The 22,887-nt window shown below is 41.4% G+C and overlaps 4 protein-coding genes and 1 non-coding gene across 9 annotated transcripts in view; 2 read left to right on the top strand and 3 right to left on the bottom strand.

Moving 5' to 3' along the window:
- esyt1b (extended synaptotagmin-like protein 1b) overlaps positions 1-6,320 on the bottom strand; it is a 17,289-nt gene extending 10,969 nt beyond the window's left edge. The window contains exons 1-12 of the mRNA XM_008320069.3: positions 5,645-6,320; positions 3,617-3,658; positions 2,551-2,685; positions 2,029-2,102; positions 1,845-1,917; positions 1,628-1,717; positions 1,412-1,467; positions 1,116-1,236; positions 855-1,031; positions 590-672; positions 192-240; positions 14-103 (exon numbers count right to left, since the gene is read on the bottom strand). Of these exons, the coding sequence (XP_008318291.1) occupies positions 14-103; positions 192-240; positions 590-672; positions 855-1,031; positions 1,116-1,236; positions 1,412-1,467; positions 1,628-1,717; positions 1,845-1,917; positions 2,029-2,102; positions 2,551-2,685; positions 3,617-3,658; positions 5,645-6,022 (1,368 nt within the window). The 5' untranslated portion in view covers positions 6,023-6,320. The remainder of the gene's footprint in view (positions 1-13; positions 104-191; positions 241-589; positions 673-854; positions 1,032-1,115; positions 1,237-1,411; positions 1,468-1,627; positions 1,718-1,844; positions 1,918-2,028; positions 2,103-2,550; positions 2,686-3,616; positions 3,659-5,644) is intronic.
- A 1,342-nt stretch (positions 6,321-7,662) lies between these two features.
- Positions 7,663-10,915, bottom strand: zc3h10 (zinc finger CCCH-type containing 10). 3 transcript variants are annotated; one of them, XM_008320059.3, is made up of 3 exons: positions 10,768-10,915; positions 8,773-10,049; positions 7,663-8,667 (listed from the first exon to the last, which is right to left on the bottom strand). In XM_008320059.3, the coding sequence occupies exons 2-3, from the start codon at positions 9,901-9,903 to the stop codon at positions 8,155-8,157; spliced, it is 1,644 nt and encodes a 547-aa protein (XP_008318281.1). In that variant the 5' UTR covers positions 9,904-10,049; positions 10,768-10,915; the 3' UTR covers positions 7,663-8,154. The 3 variants fall into 3 exon arrangements, with proteins under 3 accessions (XP_008318281.1, XP_024916044.1, XP_024916043.1); XM_025060276.1 differs by having other exon boundaries at positions 8,773-10,034; positions 10,768-10,905; XM_025060275.1 differs by lacking the exon at positions 10,768-10,915 and adding an exon at positions 10,607-10,649.
- A 137-nt stretch (positions 10,916-11,052) lies between these two features.
- trnaf-gaa (transfer RNA phenylalanine (anticodon GAA)) lies at positions 11,053-11,125 on the bottom strand. The gene has a single exon. It is a non-coding gene; the product is annotated as a tRNA-Phe (tRNA).
- A 525-nt stretch (positions 11,126-11,650) lies between these two features.
- LOC103385993 (sorting nexin-6) lies at positions 11,651-16,102 on the top strand. Its single transcript, XM_008320057.3, has 14 exons — positions 11,651-11,801; positions 11,923-12,033; positions 12,151-12,258; positions 12,607-12,667; positions 12,803-12,927; positions 13,470-13,553; positions 13,642-13,716; positions 13,838-13,868; positions 14,215-14,302; positions 14,710-14,749; positions 14,851-14,937; positions 15,035-15,124; positions 15,306-15,371; positions 15,501-16,102. Exons 1-14 carry the CDS (start codon positions 11,796-11,798, stop codon positions 15,636-15,638), a joined length of 1,110 nt encoding a protein of 369 aa, XP_008318279.1. The 5' UTR covers positions 11,651-11,795; the 3' UTR covers positions 15,639-16,102.
- A 4,799-nt stretch (positions 16,103-20,901) lies between these two features.
- lrrn1 (leucine rich repeat neuronal 1) overlaps positions 20,902-22,887 on the top strand; it is a 29,526-nt gene continuing 27,540 nt past the window's right edge. For all 3 annotated transcript variants that reach the window (XM_008320055.3, XM_025060436.1, XM_008320054.3), the window contains exon 1: positions 20,902-21,361. The gene's annotated coding sequence lies outside the window, so the exon portion shown is untranslated. The remainder of the gene's footprint in view (positions 21,362-22,887) is intronic.

Genomic DNA, 22,887 nt, shown 5'->3' with positions numbered 1-22,887 from the left:
ATTGAGCTCAGACCTGCTCCAGTCGATCACTGTTTGGCAACAAGGCCAACCACTCCAGTCGGAAATGAACCCGTCCAGACTGAGTGTCCTTCAAGGTGAACCACTGCACCCATATTCACAGGTATGCAGTTAAAAAAAACCCAGACATTTTTTTTGATTACTGTGTCTGTGGTGGAATATTTTTTACTCACATCATCTACAACTATGGATTTTTTCACAATGCCCAAATCCAGTTTGGCCCTAGGGAAAGGAGGGGGGAAAACAATGTTAGTGAAGTAAATAATAATAAAAGTTATTATGTAGTAGGAAAGTCAAATTAGTTTTTTTCTCCTATGGACAATAAAAGGTGGCTGAAAACAAAATGACAATGAGTATTAATGGATTATAAATGTCCTGATCCTAACGTGAAGTATCAGACAGATACTGATTAGAAAATGTCACAGTAGTCTTTGCTTTTTACAACATTTTCTTTTCTTTACTTTTTGAGAAAATATAAATATTGAGTTAGGGCTCATTGTTATCTGATAATTAGTGGCAAAAATGGGTGACGTCACTCAACAGACAGGAGACGTGAACTCTGCACATGTACCTGCCCAGGAAATCATCCTGGTCTGGGTCTTTGTCATAAACCTCCACCTCCAACTCTTGACCAGGAACTTCATGGACAATAACCTGATGTACCAGACACACATACATGACACACATGAAGACTACGCATACACAAATGCAAATGAACACTGTGGACATCAAAACATCAAACCAGGTGAAATGACACATGGTATCCATGAGAGACCATAAGGAGAATATTTTTCTACAAACACAGATACTGTACCAGGAGGTCTTCGTGTCCTCACCTCATACGTTTCCCCCCACTTGGGGCAGTCGGTGTTGTCAACGTGGTGAGAGGTGAAGGTCTGAGGGCCGACCCTCAGTATGGCGTAGGGGTCAGACAAACCTGCCATGACCCCTTTCACGTAGTTGTCCTTGGCTGCCAGGTTCTTTGCTTCCAGTAGGTGGATGCGAACAACACCCTAAAATAAAGAAGGGGTAATTCTGGTGTAAATTATTGGTGTTTGCTGAAATATGAGAAGTTCTCATATCTGTAGATGTCGTACCCTTGGTAAAGGACAGCGCAGTTGGGCCACATGGAGACCAGGAACCAAGGGGACAACGAGACGGTTGGGCAGAACCAAGAAGGAGGCAATGGCGTCCATGATCATGCTGTCTGACATGACACTGAAACAAAGACGATAACAAACAAAAAAAAGATGACAACATAGAAATGTTGGGTTTGATGTCCTTTTCCCAACGATGCTGTCTGACATGACACTGAAACAAAACATAGAAATATTGGGTTTGATGTCCATTTCCCAACAACCCAACAAAGGAAGTGTTTTTCAGCGTGACTCACTTCAAGCCAGGGACGTCCAACAAATTAGTGAGTCCAGTCCAGTTAATGTCTAATCTCTGCAAAAGGAAGGAGAACAGCAGAATGCACTGTAAGCATCGAATCAATGAAGACTGATGAGAAATCAATAGGAAAAAAAAGCAAAAACAGGATGGAATGTAGAGTCACAGAAGTCTGGGTTTAAGGAGGCAGTGACAACAAGACTGAGGTCTGACTTACAGGTCTGCGGATGAAAAACATGGTCACTGCCCCCACAATGGGCACGTCACCAATGAGAGGCTCCAGAATCACCCTCATCATCCCTTGCAGCTACAGACGGACAGAACATACTAGCTTCATTCTCCCTTGCAGCTACAGACGGACAGAACACACTGATTAGCTGAACCAGTCATGTTGTTCAATAAACATGATTCAATAATATCTTAAACAAACACACCTGGATTCCTTTGACTCCAGCTTTACAGAAGTACCGTTTCACCTCAACATTGATCTCCACATTGCCAACATAGCTGGGAATAAATGAAAATACTGTGTCAACAGCAATCACTTATCAACACCCTGTAATAAAGAGAAGGGTCAGCAGTTTATAACACACAAAGGGGGAATTAACAGAGTGTTACCTGATATACAGATCAAGCAGGACCTGCCCCCTGTCGTTTTCTGTGTGTGCCTTGATTCCTACAACCTTCATGGCCTGGAGTGAACAGAAGGGACATTTTTCCAGTACATTGTAAACAAACCATTGTTCTCCTGTTGGTAACCACTAAACCAGGCCTCCCACTACTAAGTAATGTCTGAATAATAAACATCCTAAAGTGTCTGACCCAATAGGTTCTTAGTTCATCAATAGACAATGTCTGAGGCTTTTATAACCCGTACGTTTAACGCCTCACCAAAGTTAAGGTGCTTCACTCTGCTGAAGTCGGCTTCATTTTGGTATTTGGTCACGTTTGTGGCAAACAAGACGCATGAAGTGCAAGAGGATCACGTTTGTGAAATGATCATGGACAGTGGTGTTGTTCTGTAATGCCATGCTAATATAACGAGCATGGCTAATACTTGACTGTTATTATTATTCTGTTTTTTTATGTTATTATGTATTATAGATCATTTATTATTTCAGTTTATTTTAATTCATTCACCTTGTCTCCCATGTCGACTTTTGTGAAGCTTAAAGTCTGGAGGTGGGCGCTGGAGGATCGAATGGACGGAGCGATGGTTTCCACCAAGAGCTTCTCAAGGTACTGGCCGACAAAAGGCCACACCTGCTGTAGCACCTGCACAAGCAAACAAGCACAGAGTTACAGGACACTTTTAAATGTGACCGTACAACCTTTGTCTCCGGAGCGTCACACTTTAAGTAAACTTGTTGTAACAAAACTCTGTGAGATGCCTTGGCCTTCATTAGTAACAGCAGTGAAATAAGAGAGACAGCTGTGAACAGCTGAGCCTTCAGCTGTTCATTTCCCCGTCTGAGTCCATGCAAACCTCACAGTCAATATGTACTGATCTATTAGAAAAAATGTTGTGTTGTTACAGGAACTTGATTAAAATCCCCGCAGGAGGAAAACAAAGCACAGGCTGTGTTTGCTTTGAGAGCTTGTGTGACTGTGTCGGTGGAAAGAAAAAAAAAAAAGAAAAAAAAAAGACTTGGTTATGGCCTGGCATACACAGAGAATGAGTCATCAACCGCCTGCTCCTGTGGAGGATGAAGTCTGAGCAACTGCACAATCTGCTGACCTTCCCACCACTCCACAGTCTCAAACTCTGCTTTGTATCTGCACAGGTCTCATGATCTAGTGAGCTGGAGAAATTCTAGTTCTATCTCTCTGCCACGTCACTATCTCTCTGTCTCTCTGTTTGCTATGAAAGTTAGGTGAACGGGGGGGGAACAATAGCTGTAGTTTCATTTAGTTTGGGGCACTGTGGTAACTCCTCCCCCTTCCTGTGAGCTGCCCTGTAATGAAATGGAAAAGCTGAGAATGCTGCCTGGCTCTGGGCCTTCACTCTGCAGTACAGAGACAGAAGAGCCATGATGATGTGGGCGGAGCCTTTTTATGGAGCATTCGACCAACGGCAGCAGTTCTTTTTGTCCATCAGCCACCAGGAGCTGTTAAGCTAACACACGCTGTCTACTGTCAGTCAACACAGCAGCTGGGTCACTGCACGGACCAAGGTATCCAACAACAGAAAAGAGAATATATTTACCTTGTTCAGCCACTCAACCTTCTCCACATCTGGGAAGTTGACCTGACGGAAATGAAGACAGGAGATCGTTGGAAACACTGAACATAGTGAGGATATGGTTCAACTGTCGATGCTTCATGACTGGAAATGCCATTAAAGGATTTGTTGTTTTCATCCCTGGGAGTGTGTTACACCAAAGTAAATATTTCAGAACAACAAAAATACATGAGCTGCAATAATGTGCAGCAACTGCAGTGTGGAAATGACTCTGAGTGGCAACAGATGGCTGTTATGGGTTATCATACATCATACTTTTTTTTTAAAACCACTTTATCTCTGTTGACATGTAAAGGTGTTGTTCACTACAGAGCCACACCCAAATACATGCTGTCTGGGTTTGACAGCAGTGACTAGAATCACTGAATATTTACAGGATTTCCATTCGGGAGAGGCCACATTTTCAAGGTTATAATAAGATCCACTGTGTCAGGATTTCCACGTAAGGGTCATGTGTCATAAAGATGAGTGACCAACACATCGAGTGTAGAAAAAAAATCTTTTAGTTATGACTGAAAAAGGCACGATTCTCAGTTGACTGCAAATGCATTATTTATTATTTAAGCAATAATCATTCATAAAGTAAAGAAGATGTTTGGGATTGAAGTATTGTTGAATGTAGAAAGTCTATAATGTAAAAAAAAAAGAATTTAAGGAAGTGCATTAGAGGAAGGGGGAGACTTTTCCACATTTCATGGAGGAACTGATCATTCTGTAGGCCATCGGTTCCTAAAGTGGGGGGACACACCCACCTTACTGCAGGCGCAGTAAAAGCTATTCCTTTGATTATTGATTTTAATATTTTGTTTACTAGTGCCACAGTGGGAAGATTACTCTAACAGGTCATTTTAATTATTTTATTCAATGAGAATAGCAATTTATCAGTGTTTTAAATAAATGGAGTTTTGAGGCAATAGCTGCGAATGTTTCCTAATTTGGGGGGCGGGGGTCTCAGCAATAGTCCCGTCTACTGCAAAAAGAGTTTAAAACTGAACACTGTCTGTTTCTTTTATATTGTGCTCTACATCTTCCTCCACATCCTCAGTGAAGTCTGAGTGTGTTTCCCTGATCATGTCTCTGCCGTCTCATGATGACGATGTGAATCAATGGTAGCTAAAAATAGCAGTGCTGGGCTGGGTTTACTGGAAACCAGCTCTTTATCCCACTCTGCATTAATCTGCGAGGATGGCAGTGATTTGGGGGGGAGCAGAGTGAGATTTGTGCTTTGTAAGAGGACATTATGATATTAGAATTAATCACTATTTAAGCTCCTGCAGGCCACGCAAAATCAGGGCCACCTTTGGCCTGCGGGCCTTGGATTTGACACTTGCCTTAAGGGGTCGCCACAGCGGATCATCCGTATCCATCTCACCCAAACCCCTGCCTCCTCTGTTTTTACTCCAACTAACTCTACCTCAAAACCTCCAAACTGTTCCACCTTAACTGCCCCTCTGATCTTCTCATTTCTAATTCTCATTTATTGTGCGAGGCCTAAATAAAGTTATGAAATGGTTTTGTGGTGTGAAGCTCTTACATTTTTGTTGGTCTTATTTTGTGTATTCAAAATAAACAAATATTTCATCTGTTAAATTCACTGTTCAAAATAAACAAATATTTTCATCTGTTAAATTCACTGAAAAAGAAAAAGAAAATTTGTTTACAATTTATGAATTAGAATGCCTTCGACTGAAAGAAGCTGTCACTACATATAAGGATGTGTTAGGGGAGATAACACCACGCTGCGTGTGTTGAGTCATTACACTAACGTCTTGGTATCGGACCGATCTGACTGAGAACCAATGGCTTCCTGTTATGTTGATGAAACTGTTTTTACTCTTTAAAGACTAAAGAATTGAACGAACTGTTTAAAGGTGTTTTAACCATTTGACCAATAAAACTATTTAATAATCACACCGTCTGACTGTGTCTGTTTTGACATTTGTGTACAGCCTTTTTCACTGTGTAAAGCAAACGCGTGCTTCCGTCTCTCACCCACGCAGGAAGGTCTCTCTTGATTCGGGACATCTTCATGGAGGAGCTCTCCTGCTCGTCCTCCAGCAGCTGGATGGCTGACTTCAGACGTGCCTCCTTGGCCTCTCGCGCATGTTTCCACCCGGTGTAAACCATCATCCCGCACACCAACAGGCTGGTGCTGACCCGGTAATAACCGGCCAGGTAGACGGGCAGGAGGGCGCCCAGACATTTCCCAAAAGTCCAGAGAACTGCCACGGCGCTGATGCCTTTGGGCTTGTTGTCCTGCTGCGGCGGAGTGTCGACCGTACACAGAGCTTTCTTCTCTGTGTCGTCGGAGCTCGGACACTCGCCGCTGCCCTTTGCGGGTTCACTCGACTCCGGTTTGTCGGTTTGCATACTGTCTTGGTATTTTGGTTACAAAAACAAAAAAGGCTGAAGAACAACTCGGAATGATCACGGATTTAGTTTTTTAAAGAAGCGCATTAAACCGCGTTCTTCCTCACATTTCTCGCGTCATTTCTACGTACCGTTTGAACTGCAACACCGTGCTCTGAACTATCTCCCTTGAGTTGACGGCAATTTATTTTACTTTTTCTTCTTTTAACGCTGAGTTGCCTTCAGCCTTTTGGCACGACTGGTCCAGACGGATCAGTGTGACGCAGGCTCGTCTCCTCACGCTGTCCCGTTAGGACGAAAACACGCCCACTAATGTACAAAAAGTGCATCTGCTGCGGCAACAGTGATAACTGAGATTTTTTTTCTTCAACATTAACCCATTACCAAAACGACCCTCGCCCCAAAAGCCTATTGAAACTGTCTAGTTTATCGCCACAATCAGTAGCTAGCTAGCTTTGTGTTTAAGTCATACGAAGCGTCTTGGTATATAATTTTAAGCTATGCTGTTAAACATGATTTTCTTTTTATACTTTATGTGTATTTTTTTACTGATGTTTGTATAAGTAATGCATATTATTATATTATATATAATTAAAGTATAAATAGTTGTTACCATTCCTAGTTGCTCTGTAAAGAGCAGCCATCTTAGATCAACATATTTTAGCATGTTATGCTATATTTTAGCCTACAGTAGAAGACATAAATATGGTTGGTGTTTAAGAATACTTCATATATTCTTGGGTGATTAAAGACATTTGAACACAACATGTAGACTAGTTAAAAAGTGTACTTTAACTGGTGCCTTTTTCCCCCTTTTGTGTTCTCAGTGACACAATAATGTCACCAATATGGTGAAAAAAAAAGGTTTAGGCCTGAATATTTGCCTTCATGTGATCCTTCCTGTGTCAGGATAGAAAACTTAAAATTTAATGTGTAACCCATATAATGAATGTAATATAGGGTCAGACTATAAAGTTCATTTCTTGTCCCTGCAGCTTTTATGTATTATTTCATCTGTCATCCTGTGTTTTATGAGCTCATCAGTTGTTATGTAGCACTAGACATGATCCAAACAGCTTCACAGGTTAGAAAGTTTACAAAGAGATTACTGAACTGATTTGGATGCTGACGTTCACTGAGGTTCTGCTGCGGTAAAACATAATGATACATTTGGCATCAAGCATTAAGGAGATAATTATAATATTAGTGAATGGAGTGTTTGCAAAGTTATAGTTAAATGCTCAATTCTAAAAGTGAAATACTATGACAGAACATTATAGCGATGCAGTACTACAGCATTTCTTAACTAATGTTCTGTTACACCAGCCTCTAGAACAGCAGACTCAGCATTCTCCTTAACCCCTTAAGTCCAGTGTGGGCATGCAGGATCTAAGCTATAACAAGTCCCATTGCCTGGGGTTTCCCAACACCAAGCGTCCTTGTTGTTTGAAGAGTCAAACGGATGTGAAGCTAAAGGAAAACATTGGTTGTTATGTTCAGGTTTACACAGTGTCACTCCACCCAAACAACTCAAGCAGCTGGATTTTAACACAAGCGTTTGCCACCGACAAATGTCTGAGCATGGCTTATTTAGCTGAGTGAGCTGTGCATTCATAATTGACAACAGAAGAAAGAGGCAGTTAATGTGACACAGCACAAGATTTATTTTTGAGCAGTTCCAGTTCTTTTTTGTGAAGTACTAAAGTTAGAACACCTCAACAGAAAACCACAAAAATAAAAACACAAAATACTTCCGAGGTCGGCACTGGCTCCAGGACATAGCAGTCGTGTACATAGAAACACTGTGGACAACATCCTGTAATGAGTCTGTTGAAAAATGTTGTTGCCTGTGTTTGAAAAGATTCCTTTGGTACACCGTCTTCTGTCAAGAGTTCACAGCTCCGTTAGTCTGTATGATACACGCATTTATAATTTAGCCATAGGAAACAGGTCAAATGTAGCTGAACAGAGAAGTCTTCATCCTGCCCTCTGCTGGAGAAGTGTGTGAACCTCTTCTATTACTCTCCTGACCAAACTGTGCCATTTATGGTAAAAGAGAAACAAACAACAAATCCTCACTGAGGATGCTTTAGTCCAAATTGTTTGTACTCCACACTCTTGACCAGAATCAGTTAGTGGGGCAGAGTGGTGATCCTCATGCTTTGACTTGCGATGGGGTACGACACCATTGGTGTGGTGGCGTGACTCATGGTGATACCAGGCAGAGGTTGTGTCATAGACACTGCCACTGGTGCCACAGAAACTGCCACAGGTGCCATCGACACAGGAGGCGCCATTCCTTGGGCAATGGTCTGGGCAAGGGCGGCAGAGAGGGGCGTGATCTCGGGATTGAGGTGGGGTGGAGGAGCAGTAGGCGGGGCTGCATTAGTGGGAGGTGCAGAAGGGGCACCAGTGGGAGCCACTAGGTCTTGTTGTGTAACAGGCCGAGGCTGCAGACCAGCACTGCTGAGGGTGGTGTGGGTCTGGGCGATGCTGTGGTTGTATGAACTGACTGCACCCACAGGGGGAGCCAGAGTCTGCTCTGTGGGTGCAGGAGTGGAGGAGAGTGTCATTACTTTTGCCTGGCTTCTGAACTGGGCGTTCTGTTCCAGAAGAACCTCATTTGTGGCGATAAGGTTTGAAACCTGAGACACACATAAATGAAGGGTTAGAATACATGTTTATTGCTTGTTTACAAAGTTTAACATAGCCGTTGTCACAGAACAGCTGAATAAACAACTTCTTCTCACCTGCTTCTTTAATTCTTCTACCCTCTTTCTCAGCAGAGCATTTTCCTCTTCCAGGATCCTGTACTCAAATGGACGTGGTGGCAAGGCTGCCTGGACTCCCAGCTCATAGTGTCCACCTCCGTTACAATCTGCCAGACGAAGCCCCTCTAATCGACGTCTCTTCAGCTGCAGGGCAGTGTGGTCCAGTGAGGCCTCCAACGAACTGGCATCAAACAGACCGTTCTCAAGAAAAGGATCGTACACCGAACTTCTGTCATAGCGCCTCTGACCTGAAGAACTCAGGGACAGACAACCACTCATTCCTCCTCCACCTACACTCCCAACTCCTGAGATCGCTGGATCTCTACAACCACCAAAGCTTGGACAGCCAATGCTCATCATATTACTTCCACCACCAGGTCCCACAAGCCCCTGCATTGCTCCACACACACTTCCTCCCCCACCACCAAGTCCTCCCGCTGCATTCACCATTCCATTGGTACAAGGACCAATAACACTGCCAACCCCAACTCTGGAAGGCTCATATTCATAGTCTTTTTTGACATGGCGAAATTTACACTTGTTGCCCCTCTGACACTCTCCTGTCAGGTAGTCTCTGCAGATGGGGACCTCCCCACGGCTATGGGGAAGATCCATTGGGGACAAGCCCAGCCGTGCTGCAACTTTGCCTCTCAACCTGGGAGGCAATTCTCCCGTTTTCTTGTAATAGTCTTCATCCTCCTTGGATCCATGAACAAATCGACAGTTGGCACGTGTGCAATCCTTGTTCTGATGGTCGTGACAAAAAATAAACTCATTCTTTTGTACTCCCAGGTCTGGGACCTCATTAAAGTCTGGGTGTCTGAAGCGGCAGCGCTTTCCTCTCTTGCAGACATTACGTATGAAGTCTCTGCAGACACCGTCCAATGCAGGTCCAGAACCCTGCCCTGCGCTGTTCCCGGAACTGTTGCCGTTGCCTAGTGCCCCTCCTCCCCCCATGCTCCCAGAGGTGTTTCCTCCACTATTTCCACCTGAGCCCCCTCTGCCCTCTGCTGATCCCCCTGCCAGACCTGATCCTTGTCCTCCTTCCTCACCCAGATTACTGCCACTGCCACCAGCACCAGACAGGTATGAACTGTCGCGATCAGGCATGGCGCTTGGCCCAGCTCAAAGAGAAAAAAGCACTCATTTGTGTAAGGAAGATGGCCTTGACCATGCCAACAATCACAGGTAAAAATAAAGATGTCATAACAGGATGTTTCTCTGTCTTGATCTTGTGAAATCTGCTGGTTGGCACCCTGCAAAAAAAGGAACAAAACAGTTAAATATGAAGGTTGAACATAATTCAGCACATTCTACTCATGTTTGCAAAACTCTGACACATAAATATAATGTAATAAAACAAGCATTGTTGTGTCTAACAGGTACTATAAGAAGGGACGCTAAAAAAATGTTATACTAGCACACTCATTCATCATCAAACTCATTGACCATCGGTTTAAATTCATTTATTGTTTATAAGCTTTTATAGCTGTAAAACGCGAATTGTGTTTTACGTTGTCTAACGATAGCTTATGCTAGAATATTCTGTCGCTCAATAATCCATAGCTCCGCCTGTCGTTTCAATCGCGTTATTGTTTGTTTGAGTTTTGTATTACGCCGCTATTAAGTCGATTTTTATAATCCGTATCGGCCGACGATGTCGTATTTTCTGTTTGTAGTGGTAACATAATTGGTAAATGTGATGTGCTATTATTTACAGAGAGCTCGTCGCCCCAATAGAAAAGCTAACGGATGCTAACGGTTACGATGCTAACAAAATGCTCAATGCTAACGATTGTTGTTGTTATTTTACCGAACAGAATAAAGCAGGCAATCCCTGTGGTTTCTTCTCAATCGAGAAACGCTTTTTAACGCGGAAATCTTGTGTCGAGCTTCCTGCTGCTTACAAGAAAATTGGCATTTAATGTTTTTTTTACAATTCCATAAAGCCTATTTGTTATTTAACCACATTACCTTTGCTACATATTCCGCTAGCCACAAAAAAGACGGCTTTCTTCTTCTTCTTCTTGCGCTCTGTTTGGCTGCTGTTTTCTGCCCTCTTGCGATCAATATAGTGAAGCACATCCGAGTTGGACATGTTTGTGGGTCGATCACATTGACATCAACCCTGATTTTGTTTGATTAATAAATAATTAAATACGGAGGCCGGACACAGCGTTAAAGTGCGTGAGACTTATACGTTACTTTGTTTGTGTAAAAGTACGTCTTTCTTCTCCTCATAATCTGCAGTTCACAAAATGCCGAAACCCGGGATTGAACCAGGGACCTTCAGATCTTCAGTCTGACGCTCTCCCAACTGAGCTATTTCGGCCAGTGACGTCAATGCAATAAGTTTTATTGTATTTATACAATGGCTAGGGTCAGTATTAGTCCATATAGAAATTTATACATAACATTAAACAAAAATAAAACATCAACAGCTTTCTTAGTACTTTTTTACTATGGTAATACCGCAGAACTCAGAACATCATTTAAATGGTTGAAATGTTTTGGGGTTTTTTTGCTTGTAAAATGATAAGACAAAGTGTAATTTTTGGTGCTGAATGTTCCACAGCCCTGGTAAAGGTTCTCATTATGTTTGTGTTTTGTGGATAAGAATTCTTCATGATGCAGAAGTGTACAGTATTCTTCAGGGGGAAAACTTCTTGCTTACAAGTCTAAGTGTATGTCTGGACTGTCATTCCTACCATTTTTCCTGTGTGGGTGTGTTGAAAGCCGTACAGTTACTGACTAACACACCATTAACTCCTGTTTTTCCCTGAGCCAGCATTTGAGTTTTGGCACTGTTTTCACTGTGTTTCTCTGAGGACCAGTTTGCACTTTGACCCACAGGATATCCTGTGCATTCTCAGCAGTTGCAGCATTAAGTGCATTCAAGTGTAGAGTGGAGTAGAGTTACAGGCTCTTTACACGTTCTAACAAAAGTAAAAGGAGGGTTTTTTTTGCAAAGTAGTTTGCAGCATTAACTTTCAAGCTTGACGATGCTGGTAAGTCGACGGCTAACTTCTTAGTTGGGAGTCAAGAAGTTTCCTTTCCTGTTTTAAACTTTTGGATGGCGATATGAATTTACGTCTACGTACAGTAATTGGGAAAGTTTATTTCTCACAGGAGGAGGTACATGAAGTGACGTCTGCTCTGAGTATCTACGCTCAGAGCATTAAGGTCACAGAGGTCCTGAAGGATGGGGACGCTCTCACCTTTCTCATTGTTTCTCAGAAGGTAAGAAAACGATTAATTACATGTTACTGAAGACAAATGAACAAAAAACTAAGTAAAAATAAATATATAATTGTAACTACACACTTCCTGACTGGCTGTCTGTTCTGTGTGCGTCAGCTGTCTGGGACTGGAGAGTACCATGTGGACCGCACCTACGATGACCTGGAGTGGCTGCAGCAGCATCTGTTCTCTCAGGAGAACGTGCCTGGGATACAGGGAGTTATAGTCAGTACTGCTTCTCTGTCTGTGCTCTTTCATTTGGTCTGTGCTGCAGACCTTCATGTATGACAATTATAGATAAGTGAAAAGGGAAAATATGAACACAGTACACGTAGCTCCTCCTACTCTCTACCAGTAGAGGGTGCTAAAAACTGCTTTTTATAACTATTATTATATGAAGGTGTTTTTTAGAAACTAATTCCTACAACGCAGATTATCTTTATATATTGTATAACATAAGTCAGGTAGAACGTTGCATTTGTAGGAATATTTTGAGCAACTGAAACAAAATCAGTAATTGTGTCCCCCCTGCCCCCGCCCCCCTTTTTTGCCTGTGTTTTTTTTTTTTTTAAGTTTCCTCCAATTCCTGCGAAGCCCCAAGTTAATCCAACTGCCAAGGTGATAAAACAGCTTGGTGAGTTCAAGAAGAAATAAACTCCAGATAAAACAATAAAATAGTAAAAATAGAAAATTTTATAATATATTTTTAGTTCCGTGTTTGCTCTGTATTTCCACCTGAGCACTAAATGATGATACTTTTGTCCTTCAGGTTTCCTAGCTCTGGGAGAGTGGCAGCCGTACTGTAAAGCACTGGAAACTTTCCTCCGACAGGTTGCGTCACATGATCTGCTGAAAAATAATAAAGCTGTTGAGATCTTCCTGACCAGCTCGGATGTAAGTGGACATAAATAGAGAATTCTTTTAGTTTTTTTTTTTTACAAGAATCTGGGAAAATTGATGGTTAAACGTTGACTTTTACAGAAAAGAGCCAAAGATACATGTGACAAATATGGCCTCATAAAAGTAGTGAAGACTAATGATTGACAGCTGCACTTAGATGGACATACTGCTTTTCTGTGATTGGCTGGTGACTGGTCTGGGGATGTATCAGGTGACCAGGTCATATGATTAGGTCACAAAGTAGTAAGAAGTTTAAAATAGTCTTTATTGAGAGAAATACATTCACAGAATTTTTTTATTAAATCAAGAATGTTTCAGGCAATTCCCTTTCACCATAACTATTGCTCTTTTAATGCAATTTATTCATCTTTTATTTATTTTTTTTAAACAAGCTGAAACACTGACTCACCTGTGGGACCTTGCCCTTCTTTTCTAGAAATGTATTTGTACCTTGTACTATATAACTATGATTACACATTTGTATCAGTCTAATACTTTCTTTTCTTTTCTTTTTTTTCCATACTGACTGTGTGAAGCCTCCAGGAAGACAAAGAGTAAAGAAAAACATTTTCGACCGCCTCAGTCAGGCTATGGAAGAAATGAGGAAAGAAGGCCACAAGGTACGAAACTCCGACTCATTCACACAGAATTCACCGTCTTTGACCCTAAATCTGAGGCACCAGTCCTGCTCCAACTTGTGTCTTTCAGGACGTGGACGAGTTCTTCCAAGCAAAGCGTGACCAGAACCTCAGCCTGACCAGCTGTAGCAGGAACGCCACTGAGGTGAGCCAGTCACTTTTTCTTTTTCATTTTTCTTTTTTTTTTTCAATCTTTTGCTTGTGTTTACTCATTTGTTCCGTCCTCACACCGTCAGCTTCACACTCTGCTCTCATTTCTCCTGCAGCGTTTTCTCGATGTGGTGCTGACTGAGCAGAGTAAGAAAACATGCTTCACTTATACAAGTACAAACCAGAAATATGCAGGTGCTGAGCCAACAGCACACAGACAGACAGACAGACAACAGACAGCAGCTCACTGACTGCTGAGACTAGTGTTTTACAAGAATATTTTAGTTTTTTACTGATCTCGTTCTGACAAGAACACACAGTACTCTGTGCTCCCTGGTGTCATGTGATCAGATCAGGTTGATATAATTGGGTGTGTAGTAATCCATGTTTGAACCTTTATCTCTGCACACGTTAAATGAATAATTCGTATTATCGACAACATGACGTGGCGTTCCTCAGTGACTGCCGGCTCTCTGCTTGTATTTCTGTGCAGAAATCGCAGTGGCTTGTGGGCACTTCTCAGCTGCTCTGCACCTCTGTGTGGAGGCTGGTGATGATCCAGACAAAAAGGCTTTTACCAGGTGAGACAGTAACCGTAGCGACACACACTGTGCACACAGGTGACCGAACAATAGCACAGCCAAAATGTGTACAGTGATTAGGAAACGTCTCGTTGACTTTGTGGGGATGTGTCGTCACTGTGGGGGAAAAAAATCAGCTTTGAACTTGTAGAGACTTTATTGACCTGATAAACAGACGTTTGTAAATGTCTTTTGACTTAATATTTAATAAATCAGAAATACATATATAAATATATGTATATAGCACGTCAGGCAATGCATTGCATTGCATTTGTAAGGATATTATGAGCAATTTTGAATTAAAAAATCATATAATCATTATACTCTGGTGTGGTAAGTGAGTTTTTAATCTAGCGATTACTGTTAATTTAATAATCAAAATGACCACTACATCTTTTTGTTTTCAGGCTCTGTGTGAAACTGTCTGATTTTTTTGAATCCAGTAAGGTAAGTTTAATATCTTGACAAACAGCTTCATCTTATTGTGATTTTTTATTTTTATTTTTTTTACCAACTAATCCACACACAATGTGCTGCTGCGTTGGCAGAAAAACATGATGAGTGTTGCTGATAACAATGTAAGCACCCTAGGGTTGGGCCTGGACCTGGAGTCACGGTACCAGGAGGCAGAAAAGGTGTGTTGTACTTTAAGAAGTCTACACTATGTGCTTTTAAATCTCACAATACAACATGTCAGCAGGTACTGTAACATGATTAATATGTCCCGGCCAGGAAATGCTGTTCAGGAGAACCTGTAAACTGGTGGAGCTGGAGACTGCGCTGAGAAACACAGAGAAAGCCAAACCCGTGAAGAAGGCTGCTGTGAGTGTGTAAAGATGTGCAGGCCTGCTCTCCACCAGCAGATGTCAGTAGTGTACAGCTATTACGATTCAGCGTCAGAAAGTGCACCATCCCCGGTTGATGGGGCAGGACACGAGATGCTCGAATCGTGAATGTGTTCAGTTGGTTTATTATGATGACGACAGACATTTGTATTCTACAGATGGAGGAGGTGAGGAAAGCGGCACAGACGGAGTTTGATGACATATGTGAGGTTGCTAAACAGGAGGTAAAACATCTCATTAAAACCGTCTATTTTTATAAAGCCTCGCCTAATCATCTTAGTTTGCTGGCATGAACACAGTGTTACGGTGATTTTTAGTGCATCTGATACTTTTTTTCTTTTTTTTTTCCCCAGATTGCACATTTTGAGAGGGAGCGTGTGAAGATGCTGCAGCAAGCTTTGGTTCAGTGGTGTGAGAAGCAGCTGTGTACAGCTAAGGAAAGTGCTGACCAGTTCAACCAGTATCTTCAGGCCTTCAGGGGAATGGCCTAGTGACCTGCCTCACGCTGTCCTCATCAAGCCTCCTCAGTATATCTAAACATAGAACTGCAGAGGGTCGCATAACTTGTCCTTCGTCCGGTCGTAGGACACAGTGCTGTGTTTGATCCAGTGACTCCAGTGTAAATAAAGGAAAGAAATGACAAAAAAAGGAACCAGTCTCAAACATGAACCCCCCCCCGTCTGTCTCTCTATCTCCCTCTCTGTTTCTCTCCCTCTGTCCGTCTCCCTGCTCCTCTGGCCTGATTCAATAAAACTCTGACAGAAATGATTGATTTGAGATCTTGGCAAAGGACTTGTCACCTGCATGGGGTGTAGGTGTGTGTGTGTGTGTGTGGGTCCAAACTACATTCCCACATTTTGAGTGTACCGCGCTGCTCTCCAGACGCGACATCAGCTGGGGGTCGCACAAAATAAAGTGTGATGAATTGATTCCCAAAGTATTTCGTTTGTTTTTGTGTGTGAGTTTCTCACTCCTAGATCATTAATCAGCCGGTTTGCCTGTTCACACCCACACACACACACATGGACACACACTGACACACAAGGACACGGCTGCAAGGACACTGTGCTGCTTTACTGTTTGGCTCATGAAACTGTTTTGACTCTATAAATACAACAATTTTAATATTCCTGCTCTGGCATTCGAGGCCTTTATTGAGCAGTGACTGGAACTGTAACACACTGAAGTAGTTTTTTTATATATATATAAGGAACTATGTCTATGTCTCCTCTGTCTGCTGGAAGATTTACGTCCACATATCAAACCTGCTGCAGGCTTTGATCCTCTTTACTTCCTGTAATTTCTCAGCTGAGTGCATCAGCACAGGAAGTTCTCACTGGAGGGAACGAGATGTGAGTCGTGGCTGAGGGGTTTCATCAGACAAGAGGTCGGAGAGAAGGATCTTCTCTTCTGTGGATGAAGTCACTTGAGGTGTAGTAATGACTGATTCTGATCTTCTCCAGTGATGAAGGACTTTTATGTTGTAGAGCAGTTTTAAGATTATGCACCACCTCCAAAAATGTTTGACTCTTGTATAATAATAATAAAATAATTTGTACTATATTAATCCCATATTTGGAAAATTATTGTGTAAGCAGCAGATCTGCTGTAAACAGGGATTATTGTGTAAGCAGCAGATCTGCTGTTAACTGGGAATCTGGGAATAAAACCCAGGACTCTCTTCTCTCTGCTTTGGAGGCAGGCGTGCACACCGTTCTCATGTTCTCTCTCGCCCAATACCGATACTGCAACTTTAAGTATCTGCCGATCCAATAGCTTTTCTCCTCCAGTGTGCTGCAGGCACCTTCCATTTGTTCCTAATTTAGCAATCACAAATGTCTATTGTTTTCACAAAAGCCTTATTTTTATACCTTTTCGTTTAAAACCTTCACACTTCCTACTGTTTAATTGTTCAGAGATTTCAGCGTTTACCCTTCAGCCAGGAACCATCCATGTTCAGCTCTTCTATAAATGTCTGCTGTAACAACTGACAGGTGGCATCTCGCTGACTGTAAAGTAGTCAAACTATCACCCGAGGTGTTGGTGGTATATTTTTAAAAAGAAAATCTCACAGGTGAAATATATACTCAGGCTGCAATAATAATTTTGGATCATGTTTGGATTTGAAAGAAAAGCACAGATTTGCAGCATTCGTAGAACAGTCTGACTGTTACCGCTGAGTTACGCAAATATACGTAAATCCTGTAGAAAGATTTTTGCATGAAAATGCTTCTTACTCCACTGGAACTTGAATTACAGCGGACATCAGCATATGAGCCGTGCAGGATCCTGCATGAAATGCATTCTGTTGTACTTAGTGAGCAAAACAAATGGAGAAAATCCATGAGGCCGTTCTGCATATTACAACATCAGTCCTTCGGCTATGGATGCCTCCGTCTCTGCTGCCTGACACTGCATCATTACAGATGAACGTCACTGCAGTCAAGCCTACACACACACACACACACACACACCAGTGTTTTGTAAGCACGCCCCGTACCCCGACCTTTATGATTAACAATAAATTAATGTCTAATTCTAATCTTTATCCTGTCTCTACCCTGACCTTAATTCTGATCCAAAATTTTAAATTACTCTTTGTATCTTAAAACACCCTCCACTAAATGATGACCTACAACATGTTCGCACAAGGACAAAGTGTCCCCACAACAATAGTATTTTGTCAAAACACTGTCCACACAAACACAGCTTTACCTGAATCACACACACGCACACACACACACACACACTAATGAGAACTCACAGTAACTGCAGATCAGGGACAGGGAGACCAGAGTGATGCTAGCTCATTACTGGCAGAAAGCCTCAGCTCAGCGCTCGACTCTTTGGCCTGTCTGTGATGTTTAGGCAGGAGCTCGTCAGAACGGATGGTGAGACAACGCTGGTGACGCAGACAGACCGATGCAAACGCACCTCAGGAGTTAAATAAGTGTGACAGTCTGCTTACTGGTGTATGATACCAGTGGTAATCAATGTTTACGCCGGAGGGGTTCACAGTTGTTTGTTTATTCTCTGGTGTCTTGACTCATAAATATGTGCTCGGTGATTTACGCCTCAATGGAACCGGTGAATAATTGAATCACCGGCAATGTAAACTAATTGATGGTAATTGAAGGGCTTGTGTTTTTTCTTCAATTGTTGGAGCCGGTCATTAATCGCCTTTCTAATATTTAAGGACTGACTGATGACAACAGTGGTTCCTAATAGCAATACATAATGATACATTAACTTAAAACTGTATTATATTATAAGTAGAAATGTACTGTGGAACTGTACAAAGAAATCCAAAGTGGCAGATGAGCATGTGAGAGTGGTGCACATCATGAATGAAGACACTGGATCGGTGATGAGGTGTGCAGTCCGAGTGGCAGATGGGTTCAGGATAGGGCTGGTAACGCACGACTAATTAGCTTTAAGAACCTATATTTATTTCAGTAATGAGTGACAGATCCAGGGTTGAAGGTAGGTAAGGTAAAAAGCAGGAATAAAAATAATTAGAAACAGATTTAAAAATAAAAGAAGTGGTGAAACAAGAAGAAAAGATAATTAGAAACAGATTTAAAAATAAAAGGAGTGGTGAAACAAGAAGAAAAGAATAGTAGTAATAGTAGAAGAATGAATAAATAGTAGAAAATAAGGAGTAAAAAAGAAGAGCTAAATTCAATAAACCCATGGTTTTCACACTCTTGGCAGGTGCTCGCATTATTTATACTTTTACAGTTGAGTGATTTACATTTTCTTTTCTACACAAATCAAGGTAAAACAGAGTCTTTTGGCTCTCAAATCATCGCTGATGGCAGCCTTCCAATCAATGATTCTGATAGTGGATAGTATCACCCCACCCCCACCCTCCACCCCCCCTTGTCGAAGATTACAACATAGCATTAGACTTTCTAATTTAGTCCATTTTTCTCTTCGCTACTGAATGGAGCCATAAATATTCAGATACTTTCTCAGTCCTGGCTGCTTGTCATGCGTTCGAGGCAGTGTGGGTGATGTTGTTAATTAGGGATTCGGGAATAATGTCAGCTGTAGACCTATAGGCAGGCTGACACGCTGAGGTGATGACTTTTTTGTCCTTTTTCAGAGCAGAGCTTTCTGAATACACACCTCTGTAGCACACAGAGAAGAATGGAAACATATTTCATCATTAGATTTATGGGTTTTTATGTAAAGGATTTCATCCAATTAGGAAGTAAATCAAATCATCACACAAAGTAAAAAAAATAAACAACCTAACAGAAACATTGATGATGACACACACACACACACACACCCTCACACACAAATGAACCCACCGGAGTAAAATCAATGGCTGATTAATTTTTCCACCACAGAGGGGCAGGACACCAAAGATCATCCAGGGTCTTCAGCACAGAGGTCATTTTTACACATGTCCTTAGCAATGGTTATATATTTGTATATATATATATATACTATATATATATATAGTATATATACAGTGTATATATATTATTTATATACTGTACGTAAGCTCAGAGGGAACAATAGATATATGATTTATTATGATTTATAGCACCACCTGTAGGAAAGGCAGTATTAGACATTTTTATTTTTATTTTCTCAAGATTATTTTCTCTCAAAATATTTGACTTCTACTCTTGTCTAAAGATATTTTTCTGGCCTCTCCAGAGTAAATCAGAAATACATCATTTTACTCATAAATCTGTTATTATTGCTGTGTCCCTGGAGCGGTAAGACGCCACAGATTTCATCAGCAACACCTCAGCAATGTTCAGTGCCAAAGGCACTGAAAACATCTTTTCTCAGTCGTCGAAGGGCATGCACTTTACTCACTGGTACTCCAAACAAATATACAAGGGCAAAGTAAGCCCATGGAAAGTTCTAGCGGCAAGAGAAAACACAGGTCAAACAGCTGTTGCAGGGAAATGAATCAAATCCCACATTTTAAATCCTGCTGCTGTTCCTCTCCAGCTCAGACCTGGCAGAGAGACAATGATGGAGTCAAACGCTCCCTGGATACTGCTATTAAATTTCACTTTGAGATAATGCATGCTCAAATCCCATTTATTCCCAGTCAGAGATAAAGCAGGGTAAACTCCCATTATGGTTTGATTAGAAGACCCAGGGTTTGATTGCTTTGTTAATCAGGTCCGTATTGCTGCAGAGCAACAACAGTAAAGAGGAGAGGGGGAGAAAAAAGAAGAAGCAGCGCAGAATAAGAAGCTGAGTAAGCAGGAACGATTCCTTTTCCTCCAAGGACAAGGCATAATCAACCAGTATTGTTTTAAAGTAATGGAAAAATAGGAGCGTTGGACTTCTAATGGTATTGTTTTACCAAGTTATTGCCTCTGCACATACAAAAGCAAGCGTGTATTTTGGCTTTGGGATGCATCAGAACCACATAATGAGAATCTACAATTATGTTTTGTAGACCGTTCTTTGAACGTAAGAATGTCTGTTTAATGTCTGTTTTCAATGATTGAATTACTCCCCCCCCCGTCCCTCCATTGACATAAGGGATTGTATTGGTCCAATTCATAAATCATTTTAAAGGAAACTGGAAACAGCCCCACTAACTGTCAGACTGAATGAACACCACTCAGTTATCTTCTGCAGCTGAAGACAATCCCAGCAGTACTGGGTAAGGATTCTTTAGAGGACTGGGGTTCACTGGTGTACTTTTGGGAAACAGATCAAACTGATGCTGGCCAGAAAAATTATTTTGATTAATGGGCGTTTTCTCTGCTCTCTAATTGTATGAAATAAAAACTATAAATTATAAAATTATATTATAGCAACTATATTATATTATAAATGTGTTTGTTATGATTATTACCATTACACAAACGGAGCACAAGTAAGTAAAATAAAGAAATTACGCTACGGGTAACTGATCGTAACTTTTCCTGTATACCGTCAAAAAAATATAATGTCGGAACTAAAGATAAGCGCAACTAAATCGGAGGGGAAACAATGTAACACAACTACCGCGCGTTGCCGTGTGTGTTACCACTTAGGCGGGAAAATATGGCGGAAGAAAAGTTGTTTCCTTCGAACAGCCGTGTTGGATTATATTGGCTACAGAAGAAAAGGACCGGGATGTCGTTGTGAATCGCGGCTTGTCAGCATTTAAAATTGCGGCGAAAGGAGGAAATACTGTACGTCCAACCTGCGTGACAACAACCCGACATTGGTCGCCAACGTAAAGGTAAATACACTTTAACTGGATTAAACCACGTCAATGTTTTTCTTACGTAACATTGGATTGGTAGGACATTAAATGTTATCGTGTCATTAAGTGATTGTGTGTTTCATTGTACTGTTTTTATATGAACATAGCGTGAGGTCGATAAAAAGTTATTTTGTCTTTTTTTGGTCGGTTAGTTTCGAGGTGCAGTGGTCTGTAGAAGAAAACGCCATGTTGTCTGTTGTCGAAGTCCTCAGTCAGTGAACGTTTAGCATTAGCTCCTCTAGCTTTCTCCCATCAGTGAGTAAACGTTGGCCTTGTGTAGACCTTCACATTCTCTGAGAGAAATACATCGAACATTCAGTATATTATTGTTTACTAAGGCAGTAGGGATATTGTCAATGGGATTATGGTCATTTCAGTGTTCTGTGTTGTTTCTTTTTTTGGTTACTTGACTTTATTGCTATAAACTTTTGTTATGTTGGCATCAAAAGGTAGAAATTAAGGAAACTTTAAGACCTACAAGGTCAATAATCACGAATATCTGAAAATATTGTACCAAAGAAATCTGTATTTGTGACATCCCTAGTACAGACACATCCACTTACTATGAAATATCGAATCTACCGTTAACCCATTGACCCTTATCTGGAGAGCAGTGATAGCTTTCAGAAGTGCTTTAGTAGCAAGGCTGCTTGCTCAACACACTACTGCTGGGCAAGGCAGGAATGGAACCTACAGTCCCCTTATCACAAGGTCACGGCCTGCTCTAGTTGATCTTACAGATTACAGAACACATATTTTAGACATATTATTTTGGCAGTTTACTATTGTTACTTGGAAATTCTTCATCAAACTCACTAGAGTCCTCTACACCGTGAATTAGAATCTGCCCACAAATATTGCAGATTTGCTCTGCGTAAGGAATGATGAATATGAATGAGGATGTGAATATAAAAGAGAAAAAAAATGAATATTGATGAAGATTCTCCTCCCTCTCACTGATGTTTGGGGAGTTTAGAGAGGAGCCCATCAATCATCACAGAGTAACCATGTCAGTCTTTGATGTAAAAGCTTTGATTTCATTGATGGTGTTGGTTCCATGACATATGCATTGATGTCGACCTCGAAGCAAATTTTCAATGGCTCAGCTGCAACCCTGTAGTGAATAATTAGTTTCTTCACCACTGCTTCTCATCATGGTCTTCGCTGAAATAAGGGCTTTTGCAAATAAGTACTCCCGTCATTTGCATACTGTAAGTCTGAGTCAGTGTCAGAAAAACCCTAATTTCTAGGAAAGATTATCCACATTTATAAACATAACAAACTACACCGAGACAAAGTCCCTAAAAAGCAGATGACTCAGCCTTAAAAACACAGTTTTATATGTTAAATTGATGTTCAATTTCTGGGAAAGATGAGTCACTTCTTAAACTCAAGTAAATGTGCTTACTTACGTACTTCGTACTGCCGAGCTGACCTGTTCTCGTAGTTTCTATTTGACATTGTGGTTGTGATGGTGTACTTTAATTAGATACATATGAAGC

This window comes from Cynoglossus semilaevis, chromosome 11, assembly GCF_000523025.1.
Source record: "Cynoglossus semilaevis isolate Cse_v1.0 chromosome 11, Cse_v1.0, whole genome shotgun sequence".
NCBI lineage: Eukaryota > Metazoa > Chordata > Actinopteri > Pleuronectiformes > Cynoglossidae > Cynoglossus > Cynoglossus semilaevis.
The sequence above is the reverse complement of the archived record's forward strand: the minus strand, read 5'-3'. Positions and strand labels throughout refer to the sequence as shown.

What these genes read in the sequence shown, in the direction of transcription:
- zc3h10 (XM_008320059.3), bottom strand. Translation starts at nt 9,903, where the DNA reads ATGCCTGATCGCGACAGTTCATACCTGTCTGGTGCTGGTGGCAGTGGC. An exon ending in TAGAAGAATTAAAGAAGCAG is followed by an intron (nt 8,668 to 8,772) that starts GTGAGAAGAAGT and finishes TGTGTGTCTCAG; the next exon opens with GTTTCAAACCTTATCGCCAC.
- LOC103385993 (XM_008320057.3), top strand. An exon ending in GTAGCAGGAACGCCACTGAG is followed by an intron (nt 13,717 to 13,837) that starts GTGAGCCAGTCA and finishes TTTCTCCTGCAG; the next exon opens with CGTTTTCTCGATGTGGTGCT. An exon ending in TGTGGTGCTGACTGAGCAGA is followed by an intron (nt 13,869 to 14,214) that starts GTAAGAAAACAT and finishes ATTTCTGTGCAG; the next exon opens with AAATCGCAGTGGCTTGTGGG.